The sequence below is a fragment of the Glycine max genome, chromosome 19 (genome assembly GCF_000004515.6).
Source record: "Glycine max cultivar Williams 82 chromosome 19, Glycine_max_v4.0, whole genome shotgun sequence".
NCBI lineage: Eukaryota > Viridiplantae > Streptophyta > Magnoliopsida > Fabales > Fabaceae > Glycine > Glycine max.
In genome coordinates, this window is record NC_038255.2 from 48,861,056 (window position 1) to 48,881,452 (window position 20,397).

Consider the following 20,397-nt stretch of genomic DNA (forward strand, 5'->3'; position numbering starts at 1 on the left):
AAGGAACAACCAGTGTCAAAAAGAAAAAAAAAATATAAACCTTTTGAAAAATAATATAAGATGTTTAAAATGAATGACCATTAGATTATCAATGAAATGTTTGGAGGTTTTTGAATTATCTTAATTGACATTCATGCCCTCGAAAAATAATCTGTTATAAAGGAAATTAATATGAAATTGATACCATCTTTCTAAGAAAATTAACATTGAATATGTTATTCATCTATAAAGATCTTGATTTCACGATATAAAGATTGATGAGTTACTTGATTCGTTAGGATTCATGAACTTATGTTGAATCAAAGGAATGTTGTAAAAAGAATATTTATTCTTATCAAACTCTAATATGTCTAAATTATTTTCCATTATTTTTAGTGTTTAATCTCCGTCTTTGTTTAGGGATTTAGGGTGGATTACATATTACAGTAGGCAATCTTAAAGAAAACTTCAAAAGTTAAAGAGAAAATTATCATTTTTCCCATCTAAAATTTTCAGCCGAAGTTTGCTTCCATGTTTTTATGGAGCGATAATTTGTCTTCATTTCCAATTTTCCACTCTAAAATGAAAAATAGATTTTCTCATGTAATAATACCAACGTTGGGGACCAGCCCACTACAACATGGCTGCTTGATCCAATTACATAAATTGGGCTCTAAGATTCCCCCGAACAGACTTTTTTTTTAACCTAACAGAGCCTAAGTTGCTGGGCCTCTACCATCTTGTATCCTAGACTCTGTTACAACTTCTAGATTAATTTGTATATATTTTTTGCACAGCAAAAAGAATATTATATTAATATAAAAGAATAGTTATTACAAGAAGTTACAACCACCAAAGTAATACAAACATGTCCATCATAAACATGTCCATCATCAAGCAAATATTATAACAGATTAATTTGTATTGTTTTAAACTCGAAATATACCTCTACATGCAACATAGCATACACAAGTAAAAAATTCATAATCTAATTCATCTTTTTAAATTGGGCATGCTGTTGTAAAAGTGTAAATGATATAATTGGAAAAAAAGTCCAAAAATACAAAATAAAATAAGTGTAGATTAAGCCTAACTAGACGTATGATAACCTATATTTAAAACTTGGATTTTTGCTGGTCTAATTTAATTTCAAGTTGCTCCCGCTTAGAGCGCCATATATGTATGAGAATTGAGGAATTACATAAATGCGGAATACGTTCACCCATATATGTAATAGAATGGAGACAAGAAAGAATTTAATATTGTCAATTTTTAAAGAAAATGAATTCATACAATTTTCTTAATATTCAGAATCAGAAGTACTACATTTATTTTTTTTATTTTTTTGCATAAATCATAAGGACTACCAACAAGTAACAAGACAATTTATAAGAACATAACTGAACTTTTTTTTGTTTTGTTATCCATAAGAACTTAAAGTTATTTTTGTCAAAGTAAAATACTATTTTTTTTATTGTTATGCACTTATATATATATATATATATATATATATATATATATATATATATATATATATATATTCTTTTCTTCTACTCTCTTCACAGTCAAGTAAGAGAAAGGAAAATTTATACTTTAATTTTCTCTCCTACTAAATAACCTAACATTTATCTCACTTTTTATTCTTTCACTCTCCTACCTCCCACTTTATTTCAAAAATCAAACAAAATGATTAAAGTGAACAACTTATTTTAGAAGATAAAGTAATTAATTCTAATCACAAATGAAAAATTAATAGATAATATATATATATATATATATTTTAAATATTGATCGTTGATTTTCTTAGAATGATATTCTTTATTTTATCTTTAATAACTTTACATATACAAGGGCACAGTGACATAAAAAATTTACATTAACAACCTTGGTCCCCCTAAAAAGGCTATAACGTGACGGGTGGAAATTGCTCCATTTTCTGAAAGCATAAAAAAAAAAAAGTTGTGGCCTAGTAGTTCCTACAAGTCTACAATTGAGCTTCACCTTTCCAACGCGTAAGATTACCAGAAAATGACTACCAATATGTCTTGGTTATGTGAATGTGACGACCAAAGGCAAAAATGATTTGAGTGTCTTTTTCATTTTTTAAATCCAATTAAAATTATTTTTGATAGAATTAGTTTAGTGATGAAATTAAAATATTACGGATTCTATATTGAAAACGTGTGAGGTGACCGTACCAGAAATTTTCAGTATAAAACAAACGAGACATTGACCCCCCCGGCCGGTCATCTTAGATTGATACTCCTGTTTAACCATCCTTCTTTATTCAATTTGTTTTCCAGACCTGGAAAATTACAATACTTCCGATCAGGCTGGTATAGGGTTGTGTACAGAAATTTTAGGGTCTAAGGTAAAAATGTTAAAGAAATTTTTTTTTATAAAAATTTTAAAAAGACTTAGTATATTATATAAAATATTAATTTTTATATTAATTTTTTTAGCTTTTTTAGCAAATTATTTATCAAAATTTTGTAATCATGTAATTCTAACACTTCATTTTCAATAGATAAAATAGTTAACTCATTCAATCTATCTTGTAATATTGTTGATTTTAGATATGATTTAAGCACTTTTAATTTTAAAAAACTTTTTTCAGCAGTAACAACTGTTACAAGGATGGTTAATCAAATTTCATATGCAATGTAAACATTTGGAAAAGAATTTAAAGTTTTAATATAACTCAATACTTCTACTGGTGTGCTAATTTTTTCTCTTAACACTTCTCTTAATACTTTCAATTCTGAAAATAAATCAATACCATCAATATCAGAGTATTCATTAAACCTTAAAAACTTTTCAATATTAGTACAATATTTTTACAATTCATCCTCATCTAAAGCTTTAATTTTTTTGGAATCAAATATAAAACAAAAAATAGTCTCATATTGTAAAAGTTATTCAAATCGTGTCTCAATAGAATTAATTGATTGATCTAATATGTATAAAAAATACTCAATGCGAAAAGATTCTTCAAGTGAATGTGTGATCTCATTACTAATATTTTCATCAAAATGAGGTTTTCTATGGATTTTACGTTTTTCACGAAAAGATTTTTCAAATGAAAAAACATGAAGAATAGAGTCTGAAGAATGAGATAAGTTAGTTAGGAAATTTGGATGGGTTAAAAGAAAGTTATTATGAATTTACTTTTTTGAGATAAATAAAATACTTAAAATGACATTAATTATGATATTGATTAATTTTTTTAAAAAATGATATTGATTGACTAATTTTTAAGGAAGAGAGAGATTCTAAATTATTTTATTTTGATCAGTTAAAATTTGTTAATAGTTAATAATAAAAAAAATTTAGGGGCCTAAAATTTTTTTTTTTTGGACCTTAAGTTGATGTCTAATTTGCCTTAAACTGTACACGGCCTTGGACTGGTACAACATGAATGAGACTAACGTAAGTTTAAAAGAAAATATTATAAATATGTTAATTTTTTTTAATATATGTGACTGTTTTTTATTAATATATAACATATTTGTTAACTTATAAATACTAATAGTAAATATATTTTAATGAGAAACTTAAAGTGTAAATTTGTTTGATCTTATTTAAAGTAGTATTAATATCCGAGTCAAAGAGAGACTTCTAATCCAACACATTTCGAACTTTAGACTAAGTGAAAAGGGAGCCGATTGATAGAATAATTAATGACCTTTAACCACTAATAATTAAAGGCGCGTGATTATGACAAATTCTTTTTGAAGTTAATTGAAGTAGGAGGAAATGTCACCAAACGGATCTTTTCTATTAATTGAAATTAATTATAAAAAAAAGTATTGTTAGCCTTCGTCATTATTGATGTAGGAGTGGAGGGTATCTTCACTTTCCCCCACTGTTTATTGACCATACCCGTACCAGTCATGTCATGTAGTATTCACCATATGTTAGGTTGGTTTGGTGTCTGAGAATTGAGAAATTTATGCGAACAATAAATAATGAAAATTACTATACCAAATTATTGACCTTTCACATTAACAGTGCCAGGACTGTCACTAATTACTTTGGTCCCCTCAATCTCCATGAGGAATGGAGTACTTATTATAAAAGCTTCTACTACATGGAAAGGCTATCATAATCTAACTGCATACTTGGTATTTTTGAAAAAAGATACCGATATAATTTGTGGGGCCTGGGTGTATAAACCTATGGTTTTGGCAAAGGGACCACTATTATCTTTAATTTGGACAGTGTTAGAACATAGAATGTGATGGAACCCATCGTTAACTACCCAACCATAAAAAAATATGTAAATGGTGGGGAATTTAAATTTTTTATACATTATACAAAAAAACTCTCTGTGCCGGCAACTTGGCCTTTTGCCATTAATCTATTCATTCACTCCACCCAACTTTGTATCTTCCGTGTTTGTATTCTCATCAGTCTTGAGAAAGATCTAACGTGTTTAATAAAAAAACTAGCGTAACGAATAGTAATAATTCCATGAATCTCAGATAATGAGGACTAAAACTTTATCTCACCGATACCTTATATTTAGCTATTTTGTTTCACCTTAAGGCACCCAAAATTAATCAAATTTGCATCTTCCCAAATTTAAAGCTTGCACTTCGATTATGAAAAAAAATATTCCCACGCCCAACAAAATCTCATACAACGCTGGTCCTCGTAAAATTCAATTAAAAAGTCAATTTACAACAACTCCATATAGGCAAGCGTGGAAAGTAATTAAAGCATTATGCCTTGGCTAGCTCTTACAGCAAAGAATTAAGCATTAAATGAAACTAGAACACTGAACCCATGCAAATCACGGGCAATGAAATTTCAATTTGGAAAAATAAATGCAAAATATAAAAGAAGGGACAGAAAATGCATGACAAAAAAAGTTAGTGTACAATATTGATACATGGGTTTTTGCTGGACAGTTTTTATATTTCTACAGGATAATAAAACTTCAAAGAGTTGTTTAATTGTTTCTGGTAAGGTTCTTCGATCAAAATTGAAATTTTAACTTAAAACCCATAGTGCTGAACATTTTGTTAGTTTTAATAATAACAAAAATACTATAAATACAAAGAACTGTGGTGTATAAGTTATAATCTACCTAAAAATAAAAGATTTGGTTCCTTTAGAACAAAAGATTTTGTTACATGCATATTCAGTTGTTCAGAAAATCAACAATATAAGTGCACTTTATTCTAAGTACACCTCCTTATTTTAAAAAGCCAAAATAAGAAATAAAATGATGAATCACTGTCATTGATTCGACAATTATTTATCGGCAACAGGACAATAATACATAAACATTGAATCTTGGTCATGTATACAATGAAACCCGAATATGAAAATTTAAAAAAAAAATAGAAAATAATAAATTTAGCTCCTGCACCTGGTGATGGCACTGCAGCCACGGCTGTAAGGGTTGGCCTGGGCGCCAGGCTGGCAATTGTAGTAGGAGGCTCCGCGGCGAGAGCAGGGGACAGTGTTCCTCTGCAGCGCACCGTAGCTGATGTACTTGGTCGTGGCTAAGATGCGCCGGCTGATCTCGCTGTCCAGCTGGAACTCCTCTTCCATGGGCATGGAGGGTATCCATGTCATTTCCATGCCCAGCGCTCCCGCGTCCGCTGTCGGCGACGAAGACAGAAGAAGCAAGAGGGTGGCACAAATCGCGAGGAAGAGCCACGAATACGTGTTTGCCATTGATGTTTGTTTGTTGAGGTTGTTTTCTTCTTTCTTCTCTGTCTTTGAAGGTTGTTGGAATATCATGAAGCTTCGGAGCTTACGATTACAATGTTCCTTCTTGCTTTGGTTTTGCAGAGTAACGGCAGCATTATTTGCAACCAGTTTTAAAAGACCCCTGCGTTACATAATGACACTCGATTACCCTTTATTTACATTCCTGCCATTCCCATAAGAGAAATTAAATGTGTAAAATTTCAAATTAATTGATGCTTAAAGAAAGTTCATTCCATATTCCTTCAAAAATATCCATAATCATTTTCATAAATATTTATAAAAAAAATAAAGTTAATTTCTTATTTTTATTGAAATTTATTAAATAATACGGATATAATAATTTTTTAATATTTGATATCAATTAACTCACTAGGATTGTTATTAACAAAACTCGTTAAAATCGATCTAATGACAAGCAATTTAAATAATTTGAATAATTTTTTTAATTCAAACCTTATTATTTTCATTGTACATTAAAAAAATACTTAATAATTTTATATAGAGACATCAAATTATATTATAGTAAAATTTAACTAACAAAAAAATAATCATGAAGTGCTTGGTTTCATATTTAAATTCTATGAAAAAAACTATAAAAAACAATAATTATTTTTTTCTTAACATCAATTATACTCAATACAAAATTAATTTTAAAATTGTACCATCTAAAGTAAGCTGCGAAGTTTCTATTCAAATACAAATCCTCATGTCCCTCTGTAATTTTACTTCTAACCAAACAAAGCACTATTTTTATTCTAATAACATAAAAGATAACTTATCCTAATAAATACTTAATAAAAATCCACAGTAACAAAGTCGACGGCAAACTTTTATTGAAGTCATTTATCGGGGTTTAAGTATAATTTATCCTAAAAAACGTTGGTGTATTTAAATAATATTAGCAAAATATTTGTTGTTTCATAATTGCTAATCATTACAATGTGTAGTCCATCAGGAACATATTGTTTTTTAATTTGATTAAAGGCATTAAATTATCAACTTAGCAACAAAAATTATTAAAAATAAATGATACATGTTTCACCATTAAAACTGTTTATAGAAGAATAGACGACAAGAATTCTGCATGAATTTGGAAAATTCAATCTTAATGGAAGATACCTTTCATAAAATGTTTGATTAAAGACATGGACAGAGTGGAGGAAGGCAAAGAATATGCGAGTGGTGCATTAATAAATATTTATTGTATTTCTTTTCTGGGCTGATAGTATATTTTTTAACATTACTGTTTAATTATAAACTGACAAATATAATTAAAGCTATCTTAAAAGTCATATAAAAAATTATTTACTCCTACAATTAATAATGTGAAAAGTTTCCTACTAACAATATATATGTTAATACGATTCACAAGTTCATTAATTCGTTCAAATAGTAATTAAAACAGTAAGTATCGTGTCTACAAAAAATTTGTCATACTTTGATGACGTATATTCAATTTGTAAACAATTTTAATTGTAGTGAAATAACTAGTTCTATTTCAAATTCCTGAATTAATTTTTCTAAACTTAAAAATACATGATAAAACAAACGTAGAATTGTATAATAGAACAAATATCAAGATGAATATGTTGGGGAGTATTCTATTGAATTTTCTCTTGATGTAACTAAATAAGTTTTTCTCTATTTAATATTTGCTCCAATGTTCTTTGCAGCGTTAATTCCTAACATGAAAGAGCCTAGTCCTTCTAGTTTCATTCTTTATTCCTCAACAAACTTATTCCAAGCGAGCTCATTACACAAAAAATGCAATATTTACTAGATCACTACACACCATTCATAGAAATGCAGGCCTCTAGCTGCTCTACAAAGTTCTAAGGACTAAAAGCATTTTCCAATACTCAAAGCCTAACAAAATATATAAATGGGTGATCAAGTCACAAATATGAAAACTAAACACATATAAAAGTAGAGAACACTAGCAATAATATTAAATAGATAGTTAGAGTTTTTACCTCAAGAGTGCTCAGTGAAAAAACTCCCTTACAATGAAGTGTCTAGCCCTCCATTAACAAGGATGACTCAATACAAGGATGAAAATGATGTAGGAATGAAATGGTGAAGTAAAAAATGTGAAAAAAAAAATGTCTTCTTTCAGCCTTGGTGTCTTGTTCCTTCCTTTACACATTGTGTAATGCTTCATTTCCCATCCTCTCTTAGTTTTTAAAGACTTTTGGGATTTTCAGCTTACGAAGGCGTGCTCTATGAGCATGTCTCCCTGAGCAAGAGTTAGTGGCTGGGCACTAAGCGGGATTGAACGCGCTAAGCTCAAAAAGAGACAAAATCTTTGCTAGACAGACTGGCTACGCGCTAAGCGTGCTGTTCTCTGACTCAACATTCTTCTAGGGTTTCGTACTTGCTTAGCGAGCTGACTTCCTCACTAAGAAAATAAGTCTTGCCTAGTCAATCTGGCTCGCTGAGCGAGCCCTTCAGCAACATTTCAAAATCTTCTCTTCTTTAGCCTAAAAATCTAAATAAGTTAAACATTAGTCATCTAAATGGAATTTTCACTGCATAATTCACACAAAAATAAATTATTTATAAATCTCACAAAAAAAAACATAAATTAAAGATACATCTGATAAATTATTTATTAAACTTCTTTATCCTATTTTCGATGCATGTAGTACTCACGAATAGCAATTACCAATATAGTTATTAAACTCTAAGTTTTATACTTTTACCTAATGATTACCTTTATCTAAAAGTAAGTCTTACGATTATATTTATAAAAACATCTGATAAAAAAGTTCCACTTACATATAAAGCACCACGTGCGACATATAAAGCAGGTATTTCTAACCGCAGCCATATTGTATGATGTATGTATTAGTTTTATATTCACCTGCTACTCCTATTTTTTAAATGTTGTGAAGTGTCCTCCTTTACATATGATTTTTTAAGAATGTCTATTTTTAATGAATAACAGGCAAGGTTTTTCCGGGATGATGAAGTATTGAAAACTTGTTCACTATAATTCAATGATGGATAACAGCTAAGTTTCTCACACAAGGATTTAGATATATAAAAGTCAGAAAGCATAGAGGATAACTAATTAATAATTGAATAATACAAGTGTAGAGTTGAGGAGAAGGTGGGAACAGAGTCAAGTCAAAAAATTACTACGACTTGAGATTACCAGAGCATCTCATATTTTATCGTTTGCAGTTTTTTGTGTATGATATTTGAATAATCTATATTTGATATGTGCAATAAAGAAAGTTAACAATATTTTTTAGTTTGTGGATGTTCATTCATCATAAAATAGGTTTCTTTTCCAAGTTAGCGTCTAATATACTGGCTTTTTTTTTAAAGAACTTCTGTTTCTCAATAGATATACAGATTTGAAAATTGATCTTAACTACAAACTTGAGGAATAAAGTTATCATATCATACTATTTTGATCATAAAATAATTGATTTAATCTTTTATTTTCTAAATTTTTTAGTTTATCAATAAATTACAAAGTTATATCTATTAGAAGCTTATTACATTTTCCATTTAAAAAATTCTCAAAACATTCTGAAAAAAATATATAAAACAATTCAACCATATTTCTTAAAAATTGTTGTTGTTGTTTGTTGACAAAATGTAAGTCATGTTTAACAAATTATTCTCGGAGACAAGGAGGAGAAAGGAAAGGAAGTATTCAACTTTTCTCTCAAGTTTTTTTTGGTAGATAATTCCACTCTTAGGTTTGGTCCAATATTCCAATAACCAGAGTACGTTATCTTTTCACACGTTCACACATTTTGAATGAATTATTAGATGAGATTAGATGGTTCACATTTCCAAAACATATTTTAAGTTGAAATTGTTGAGATAAAATATGAGTTATTTGATATTTCATCTAACGAATCCAATTAGCTGAATGCATGAACATAGAAACGCTCTTACTGCAGGGATTTCGATCCCTAACAAGTAACACCCTCCAGGGTATGGCATGCCTGGCCTCATCTCTTGCAAATTCATAATGTTTATGCTATTTTTCTTTTCTGCTCTGCCTCCCACCTTATGCCTCATTTCAGTATGTATATAGGGTCATCAAAGATGTATAATGCATCATGTATAACAAATAGTATTAAAAAGAGAATTTCATATTCAAATAGAACTCTAATTAGCTGTAGCTATTCTTAGGTTGTCTATTGCTTTTGAAAAAGATACAAATATTATATAGTTTGCATGCAATGGAAAACTATATAATGCAATTCAATCCTTTTTCCCTTTTCGGTGCCAACTTGCTAATTACTTAATTAAGATTTGGACCGTATCAAACTTTTAATTTTGTATTGATATTGATTAGAGTTTAACTTTATTTCAATATCGTTTTTATATTTGTCCCTTTTGCGTGCTATGAGAAATTTTCAGGAAGAGGAGAAATTTTCGGGAAGGGGAACATGGTTCCTAATGGGGGGAAATAGCCTTGGAAGTTATATCTATTGAATATAATACTTAGCCTTATCGTTTAATTGCAACCATGCATAACATAGATATTTTGGTATTATAAGAGAGGGTTGTTATTAGTTCAACTTCAACTTTGGTTGAAAGTGTCTATGTAGTAGAAGAGATAAAGACAGAAAGTGAGCATCAAGGCACAAAGTTGTCTAGGTATAATGTGGATTGATTGCAAGTGGCACCAAAATCAGCCCCTTGTTGTCCAATGGTGGCTCCTGAGTTTATGAATCAGAAAGTTTACCAGAAAAAACGACCACATACCAGTCTTTTATATTGGAACTCTGACCTACATACACATCATTGAACTTTTCCCTCTCTGATAGTACGGTGATATCTGAAATTCAGTCACTTGTATAATAACATTCCTGAGAAATATAAAGCACACCGGATTTGTGCCGAGTAGGAAATTGGCAAGCTTGTTTAAGTTTCTCAGTGACAAAAAAGCACTTGCATTTTAGTAGAAGAAATTGGCAACATTACTACCAAGTACTAACCACTCTATAGATCCACTTATCAAACAGCTTTATCATGCTAAATATCATTGATTTGTATTTCTCTAATACTTCAGTGACATACTAGAATGTCTGATTTAGACATTTGTGAATCTGAGTCCAAGGAATTTGAATTCTTTATTTTAGGCTAGATCTCTGCCACAAGTGTGCAGGAAACCAGTCCTTCTGTTTTTTTCATTATTACGATCTAGTCTTCCATTTTTAAATTGTTATATTCAAGTTATTTCATTAGTTGCCGTTCCAGAAAAAAAGTCATTTCATTAGTTTTCTTTTACCCAAACTTTTTAAACTATTTTTTCTTCAAATAATTCAAAATTAATTTTTTTAAACTATTTTAAATTTAACTTTACTTAAACTTCACAAATGAAAATATTATTTTTTTATAGAAGGCCAGCATACAGAGGCATCACAATAGTGTTAAGAATCCCAAAGGATATCATATTTCATATAAAAAAAATTCAATTTTTTATTCTTCATTACCATAGCCTTACACTCTATAAAATCTTCTTTAAGTTTTATCAAAATTTTATGTTCATCATTTTACAAATCACTTTTATTTAAAATATATATTCTAAATCTCCAATTCCTTGAATAGAAAAAAGACAACATGGGGGTTTTATGTGAAAAATAGGATAAAAGGACTTCATATAATAACAATTCAAAAAAATCAAGGTGTTAAAATATAGTTGAGGGGTTAAAGTTACATGTTAAACATATAACAACAACAAAACCTTATCGCACTTACCCACTAAGATTAAATACATCATAAGAGTTGATTTCGTCAAAGGCTATATTTTCAAAAATATTATTATCATTAGATCTCTGTTAACCGTCTTTTTAATTGTCTTTGTTGGTCTCTTTTCACAAAACTAAAACTCATGCAGTTTAATGGTGCTTCTTGTGAGCCTTTTCGTAGTTGTTCACCTTAACTAATTTTTCTATGATCTTTTTCTTGATTAATGCTACATCAATATCTCTTTGTATACAATAATTTCATATAATTTTTTTTATGACCAACACATTCATCTTAATACTTTTATTTATGCCACAAGAGAAAACAAATACAAGTAAAAAAAAAAAAAAAACACTGCTTAAAAAGGTTCGCTTTTTTCTGTGCCGTGTGTCTTAATGTTCTATTTACCATGTGAAAAAAATACTATTGGGTTGTAAGACTGAGCTACGCATTATGAAGAAAATCTCTCTAGAGTTCTTGGTGTGATAACATCAACTCCGTCACCATTTTTGAAAGCGACAGGTACTTTTTTTTTTTGAGTTCTTGGTCTAGTAACAACGATTCTGTTGATCATCATTTTTGAAAGGGGCGTGAACATTTTTGTTGATAATGAGCCTACATCAGGCTTTTTCTAATTAAAAGAGAACAAAAAGAAGTAAAGACCTATAGGGTAAAGGTACCGTTACAGGAAAGAATAATATTTAAGAGTAACATTTCTTATTTTATTATTTTTTATATTTAATTGTACCTTTCTTTGTATTTCTTTATTGATAAATATTAATCGTTAGTTTTTTTTTTTATTTGGACGCACCAAATAATGTCCTAATTATTTATACCTTATGTAAATCATTATATTTCTCTTTTTCTAATTTTCTACTTCCATGCTATTTGTTGAATTACTTTTACTTCTTCCTCTTCCCTCGTTACACTTGCATATGGATTGATCAGGTTTTAAAAGAAAAATACCTGAATTAATTGATTAATTGAGTTTAAGTTAAATTTTTTAATTAGATTCTTCACTTTTTTTTAATTAACTCAAATACAGGCAGAATAAGTTTGTATTGATACATTTCATTTATTTAAAAAATTATAAAATTAAAAAAATCATATTACACATTAACTTGTACGCATTGATTTTTTTTATTCTTAGAGATTGATTTTACTGCTCAGCCAACTTATTCATAGACCCCCTTGGTCTTATTGCTTTGAGTTAACTCAATACACAATTGAATCCAAATTTTATTTATTTAAATTCCATCGGGTATGTCCGATTCAAAACTTTATTAAAACTCGTAGTTCTTCCTACTTGTCACCCAAGTGTTTATGCATTTTGAAATCAAAGACAGTTTAGTTGAATAATGACTTTGGTTTAGTTAACTACTTAAGGAGATAAAGATAAAACTTGTCTCGCTTTTTTCAGAAAAAACATTATAAAAAAAAATAAAGATCTCCACCTTCTACAAAAGCATTACCTTAAGGTTTTGTGTTACACGTTTATTTTCTTTATTTATTTGAGTTTTAAAATAAAAAAATAGATCATACATTATAAGTATAAAACAGTTTTATAACATCACTCAATCATAAATGATTATATATAATAAATTCATTAATTTTTATAATAACTATTTAAAAATCATACAAACTATAATTTTTTATTAATTAATGATGTAAATTTTTTTACACCAATAATATATAACCATATAACCCATCAGCATATATATATATATATATATATATATATATATATATATATTTGAAATATTTTTACAAATTTTATAATATCATCTTTCATTAAAGTTGATATTATTAACTGACGTGAAGCTCTATAACTTAATTAAATTGTTCCAAAAGAAACCATTGATATCTTCTGATTGTAGGAATTGAGAGAAAAAAAAAAGTAACTTAAGTTTTAAAAAAAGAAATAAAAGGTTTTTAAAACATATTTCTTAAAATCATTATTTCTGTTTTAAATTTATTATTTAAGTAAATAAAAAATATTATTATTCAGTGTGTTTTCTCCATAATTAAATAAATACATTGCATGTATATGCTGAAATACTTTTAATTTTTTCAAGAATAAAAAAAAAACTCGGAATACTTTAAAAGAATAAAAAGTTTAACCTCACCAGCCAATCTACGAAGTGCCAACTGCAAAGAGACAAAGAGGAGAGTCGTTGGGACCCGCATTACATCTCTGGCCAGACGGTGTTTACGCGTTCCAAAGCTACTCCAAGCTCCAGCTGCCATCTGATGAAATGAAATCAGATAATGAAATACTCCTTTTTTTTGTACAAGGATGATTAAATACTTAAGTAATGGTGTTTTTAGGTCAATAATCAGTGATTATTTTATTTGAGGGAAACGTCCCCTCTATCCAACAAACTACAATTGGACGCAAACCTCTAATCACAGTATTCTTTATAATTTTTTAATCACTACGCTTTGATTCATTCACTGAACGGGGACACGGGACTGGGACGGCAATCATCGCTTTACTTAGAGACCCCCTCACAAGTCCCAAGTCACAATCAATGTTATATTCATTTATATTCAAAGACTATATAATTACACAAAACAATTGTTTACAATGATCATTTAATTGAAATACTTTTATTAAGTGATTATGTAGAACAAATTATCACTTTATTCCCTGCAATTGTAACTATTATCAAATTGATTTTTAAAATTATTAAAAATTTAAAATAATCCCTAAAACTAAGGAACATCATTAAAATTAGTCCACCATATGTTAATATAATAAGTTAAGTGTTCTGCTAATTCCCACGTTTTTTTTTTTAAAAAAAATTCTCAAGGAATGTTGCCTACCAAGCAAAAATTTAGGGTACATCTATTGAGAATATAGGAGTTTGTTTCGGTACCTTAATTACTTGTATCAATTTACGTTAGGTCTTAGTTTTTGCATTAATAAATTTGATCAAATATAAGATTAAATTAAACAAAAAGGTGTGTTTTTTCTTGGTTAACGAACAGTATATTACTAGAGGACATAAAGACTCAAAGGAAGATTTGAATAGAAAGAAAACAAACTCAAATTTACGATTTTCTGAAACTTGGTAATTGATATGAACCGTTGAAGTGATTAAGTCGACCTCCTCACAACAAATTTTGCAAAAAATGTTTGATATTCAAATATAATATAACTGTTGGGAAAACAAATTTCTTATAATTAGATTTGTGAGAAATAAAATAAATGTGAAATAATCATACACAAAATTGATAACCAAGTTCAGTCAATTATACCTACGTCTTCATATTGCAGCAAATCTTTTATTGAAAGAAAAGAATATATAATAGGTGTTTACAAAACACTTAACTCACAACCCAATTACTTTCTGAAAATATAAATATTATTTTCTCTCACTAATGTTCTCTTTCTATTTTTTCCTTATTGGAATTGATTATAATAGTTATAGCATGGTAATATTTATACATGCATGGAGAATTTACATTTCACTCTTTTTTTTAATTTTATTCTACCCAATAATATAATGGTTCTCCATTTTTTCTCCATAAAAGAATGATACCCTCCATTTTCCACTTGAAGGCTAATTTCAATTTGTCTTCATATCTCGATCAATGCAACAACCTTCTCCAGTTTGTTATTCTAACAAACCAATTGAAGTTGAACACAACTTCAGTTTGTCAATAGTTACCACCTTAGTTAATATATCTGTACTTCCCTGGATCTTTCTCAATGTTAGCATCTCATCCTCAAGCAAAGATCTGATAAAGTGATAATGGAGACCAATGTGCTTTGTTCTAAAATGTTGAATTCTTTGCCAAATGTATTGCACTTTGACTATTACTATGCAAAACACTTTTGTATTAGACGAATCCCAACTCCGTTAACAATCCCTGACGCCATATCAACTCTTCAGTGGCTTCTGTTACTGCAACATACTCAATCTCTGTAGTGGATAAAACAACAATCTTCTGTATTTGCGACATCCAACTAACAGTTGTAGTACCAACAATAAAATTGAGATACTTGATACAAGAGAAGTCACTTGACTTGTTGAGAAGGAGAAAGTAGATCCTAAATTTCAAGGGTATGGAATATGAATAGATATAAACAAGTAATCAGTCTGTCGATAATGAAAGGAACTTATAGCATTGGTTTGCTCCATTTAATTTTACGTTAAAATTGGACATCATATTCATCTAATCCCCCGACATAGTGTGCCCATTGTCGGATCACATGTATCTTTTATGGATCATATCATGTTTCTTTAACTTATTCTCTATATCATCAGGTGTTATACTTTTACAACGGTCAAGACTTGGATCATTGAGTCCTTTACCATGCAATTATTATCCATTTGTCCATTGATTAGTGTAAGAGTTCTGGGGTACATAGGGGATTCAAGAACAGACTAATAGGAGAATACAGATGCTTGTAAGAACATATTCTGTATCCATATGTTCTAAGGGAAGCTAACCAGGTAGACTAATTATGGGTTAGAAATAAGGTCTTTCAGTACAAATTAAGCGATTGTACTTTGTCAACAATGGTGCATAAATATGGGAAGATGTATATGATACAGGGTTACCAAATTAATGTGTGTTTATATGCACAAGGAAATGGCTGCAGAAGACAAGATGTTTCTAATGGGCATTTAATATAATATGTACAAGAAACTCAGCAACTTATGGCTATTCAATCTGTTTGTTTTCCAGCTCTCTCTTTTTCAAGCAATATTCCCTGATTTCACCAAGATCCTTGAGTTGTCTTCATAATATTGGTTTGAAACTTCCAAATGTTGGTTTTAAGAAAGTTGGAACTTGCTTTTCTTAGGCTGATGGATATTCCAGCTCTCTCTTTCTAGCAATATTCCCTAACTTCACTAACATCCTTGAGTTGTCTTTCAAACTATTAGTGGAACTCAAGTTTTATGTTTTTGATTGGGAATAAAATTTTCTTGTAACAAGGTGAGAGCTTAGTAAGCTTCAACTTGAGGGGGAGTATTGAGAATCTGAAAGATATTCTAAATGATATTGTAATAAATGTAGTTTGTAGGCATATAATCCCCTGATTTACAGGAAACCAAATATCCTGTATTTATGTGCAATCAATGCTATAGGCCTATATAAACAGGCATCCGCTATATGCACTAACACAGTTTTCACTCTATTATTCCTCTATTTTTCTCTTATTTTACACAATCATATTAATTGATGGATTACTGGATCAATTAGAAGAAACTTCAAGAGACAAAGCAACCTAAGAGAATCGCCACAAGCAATTACTGAGGTAAAGGGGAACCATTACAGTAGAGTTCTCTGAATTAATGTTCTTCATAGTATGGAGGTGTTGGCTGAATATACTGGTCATCTTCATCCTGTTCATCTTCATCATCCTCTTCAGCATCTACCCAATTACTGCGGTGATGTTGTGAAATTGCTTGACCATTATCTTGCATCGCATCTGGATAAATGTACTAATTATATAGGTTGCTAATGGAACCACAACAGCATTTGTTAAGCTCATCATTAACAAGTCAAATTAACTAACCTTGAGGTTCTTGTCCATGATCCTTTTCAGTTGGTCTGGAATATCAGTCAAGGTAGAGACTAACAGAGGATGCAAATAGCAATTTACTTTAAATTAAAGGGTTTTAAACATGCAAATAAGTCTAAAATCCAAATAAAAGGTTTCACTCCTAGACCTAGTGTCTGGTTTGAGCATCCCATACTTTGTAAATGCTCTCTGAGAATTCAACCAGGTAACAGATGTAAAGAAAGCAATTATAACATTTGCAGCCACAGCATCATGGAGGACAGTAAATCGTGATAGAAATGCTAACATATTGGGGCAAAAAATAGCATCAAGGATACACATTGGAATCAATGGGATTATTTCCTGGAACTGAAGTTAATCCTGAAATTTGCATTGTGCTAATCCTTTGCATTTCTCTTTGCCGATCATCATTCAAAATTGTTTCTCCTTGTGCCCGCCGTTCTTCCAAAGGACTAATGCTTTTAAATGCACTTACTGCAAAATGAAAAGGTTAATGAAAATTTCAATCAATAAAAAATCATCCAATTCAATATTGAAATTACCTGAGAGGTCAGACCAAATACGGGTGTGATCAGATGGAAGCTCTGATGACACATTTGCTCTGCAGTTCTCTTGCTGCATGTAAGATGCATTTCTTTCTTCAGTATGAGGGTGTGTTCTGGTGGCCCCCGCAAGAGGTTCTGAGGCAGCCCCCTCATGAAGCTGAGAAATCAACATGGTAGCCAGTACAAGGGTGGCATCAAAATTTGAGTGAGATCCATCTTCCAAACCAAATTTAGGTGCCATAAGAATAGGTCTGCTTGCCAAACACAGAATCATAAAAGAGAATTAAGGTAAATAGCAAGTAATAACAACAATAAAATACTAACATGAAAGTAAAACCAGAATGTAGGAAAATATGTCTTTTAATTTCAGTGTGTGTGTAGCATATTTCTCCACAGTAAAATCCAAGACAAGTATGTCTTTGCAACTTTTCACATTTCCTTAGCTCTATTTGGGATTTAATAAACTATTATAAGTACACTGATCAATAAGCAATCTGCATATTGCATAATGCCATAATCTAAAATAGAAGGTATGCATTCATATTCATAGGACAATTCATGCCATTGAGGATAAATTGTGTTTAGATACTAAATACATCTTACTCGCCAGCTTTCTCAAAATGCAAATGGAGGTCAACTTCACAGCCCTCACAAAATGAAAGAAATGCCTGCAGTTTGATGAGAAAAATACCAAGTGAGTTTCAATAAGTTAATTAGCCTTAGAATGTAAGAAAGAAAAAATAACAAAATTTCTGAAAGATAACATGATAAAAATTAAAAAATCTGATATCAGGTGACTGCAATCTCTAACAGTTGCTAAACTTACCTCTGTCAGCCAAAAATTTAAAAGCAAAAGGCTTGGCTTACTATACCTTCAGTTCTTTTACACTAAAAGTCACATCTATTGGATCTCCAGTATGAACATACTGCAAAAATTCTTCTTTAGGATCTATCCACAGTTGGGTGTGCAGCAACGTATCATTGTCTGCCATGAAATCTCCACGCATAAATATATACATTTTTCAATAAAGCTACCAACAAAAGCATCCTCTTTACCTTTGGTTGGGTCCATATAACTTCGAAGTTCAACTGCCTTTCCACCAATTTCATTTGAAGCATCAAGAGGTAGAGAAGAAGGTTCTGTTGCAATGATAGTGATCTCTTGAAGAGATGACTGAAAATTAGCAAGTAACCTGCTCAGATCTCGAGGGCTCACAACAAAGTTGCTGGGAAATTTTTGCCTATCAAGGGACAAGTGTTGTATGTCAGGTTCTACATTGCAAGTAATCCAATAGGTTTTTCTCATACCTGCAGTTAATGAATAACATATCCTTTTCAATCCACAATAGGGTCAAATATGTGTAAGTGCACACACACAATAGCAGCATATATGATGAGATGCCTAACACCATGTATATAGTAGATAGGACATCCAATTATTGATAAATACTCAAGTCCAAAGAAGGATCGAGTCCATTAGAGAAAAATTGCTACTATAGAATTTTAGAACCTTCATATGCAACAGACTTCAAACTCTATAGAAGGAGTTATGTTTAGTCATGGGCTATAACAATCCCCTAAGCTGCTCAGCAAAATAAAGGAGGCAGTTGACATGCCATAACAATTACCAGGTAGAAAATATCACTAGTTTTAATTCAGAAACCAACTACATTATCAAGATTGTTTCAAAGACAAGTAAATGATTAGTCTCCAATGGTAACCCAAATCCAATAGCAATTGCTACTACTATAACTTTCCCCTTGTTGACCAACCACCAAAGATTGAGTATATATTAAATAAGCATATTACCATTATAGCAATCCAAAATCCACTGCAGTTTGGAAGCATCTGGATCAGGCAGTCTCACGGTCAAATGGTCAATATTCGTAATAGGTGTCCTGAGAACAGCACAAACAGCCTAATCAAAGTACGTGGGCAAGAAATGTTCACTTCAAAACCTCATTTAAATTAAAGCGAGAAAAGGCCTTTTCACACCTTCAGAAGCACACTGCATTGCACGGAATTGCCGGAAACGTTATACGCATCAAAGAAGCCAGGCTTGAGAGCGATGCATTGATAAGCAGAACGTGATGAATTAATAGTATGGAAAAGAAGCTGCAACAACGAATCAATGAACAGAAATAAGTAGTGCATAAGTGAAGTACTACTAAACAGCCAATAATCGACAATCCTTATTTCGATTAAAAGTACTAATTACAACGCAAAACCCTAACTAAAATGTAAGGAGGTGCAGAAAGCTTCTCCGGAGAGAAAATGACGAGAAATAAAAATATCTTTCCGATTAGTAAAGTGGCGCCATAATCAAAGCGTAATTTCAGTTTCTCTGAAGCTGGTTCGGCATAATCGTCAAATGAAATTGCGTTCGGATTGAGAAATCGTGAAACGGAAATGAAGAAAGCGAGAGTTGCAGAGGAATGTTATTGTTACCTGGGAGGAATAGACTTGAATAGCGAGCTCGTTTCCGATGCGTGCGAGACAAGTGATGCATCGCGCAAAGGTTTTTAGAGCGTTGTCGCTTAACGAAATCTCCATGGTTTGACACAACACACTGAACAGTGAACACGCGGTGAGGAACGCGCCTATTTAGGGTTCGCGCCTTGGCGGGTGTTTCACTAATGCCCGTTAAAGTATTTAAATTAGTAACTATTCTAACTTCAACGTTGATGGAGGAAATGCCTGGTTTAAAGGAATGAATAAGGGTGAAAGGGAAAAGACATTAAATAAAATTAAAGATTTGAATTAAAATATATTCACATTAACTTTTAAGGATGTGGTTTGATAGATGAGAGTGAAAATGAATAAAAATATAAAAAAATGAAAATGATTCAAAAGACATGAAAAATAATATAAAATAAAGTAGTTTGATAGAGA

At 30.5% G+C, this 20,397-nt stretch overlaps 2 protein-coding genes across 2 annotated transcripts; both read right to left on the minus strand.

Moving 5' to 3' along the window:
• Positions 1–5,068: 5,068 nt before the first annotated feature.
• On the minus strand, positions 5,069–5,800 carry LOC100818577 (protein RALF-like 1). Its single transcript, XM_003554598.5, has one exon. It carries the CDS (start codon positions 5,731–5,733, stop codon positions 5,344–5,346), a length of 390 nt encoding a protein of 129 aa, XP_003554646.1. The 5' UTR covers positions 5,734–5,800; the 3' UTR covers positions 5,069–5,343.
• A 9,417-nt stretch (positions 5,801–15,217) lies between these two features.
• On the minus strand, positions 15,218–20,179 carry LOC100819112 (cell cycle checkpoint control protein RAD9A). Its single transcript, XM_003554599.5, has 10 exons — positions 19,954–20,179; positions 19,501–19,620; positions 19,315–19,423; positions 18,562–18,813; positions 18,378–18,490; positions 18,109–18,173; positions 17,503–17,756; positions 17,278–17,434; positions 16,955–16,989; positions 15,218–16,867 (listed from the first exon to the last, which is right to left on the minus strand). Exons 1-10 carry the CDS (start codon positions 20,056–20,058, stop codon positions 16,728–16,730), a joined length of 1,350 nt encoding a protein of 449 aa, XP_003554647.1. The 5' UTR covers positions 20,059–20,179; the 3' UTR covers positions 15,218–16,727.
• Between the last annotated feature and the right edge of the window lie 218 nt (positions 20,180–20,397).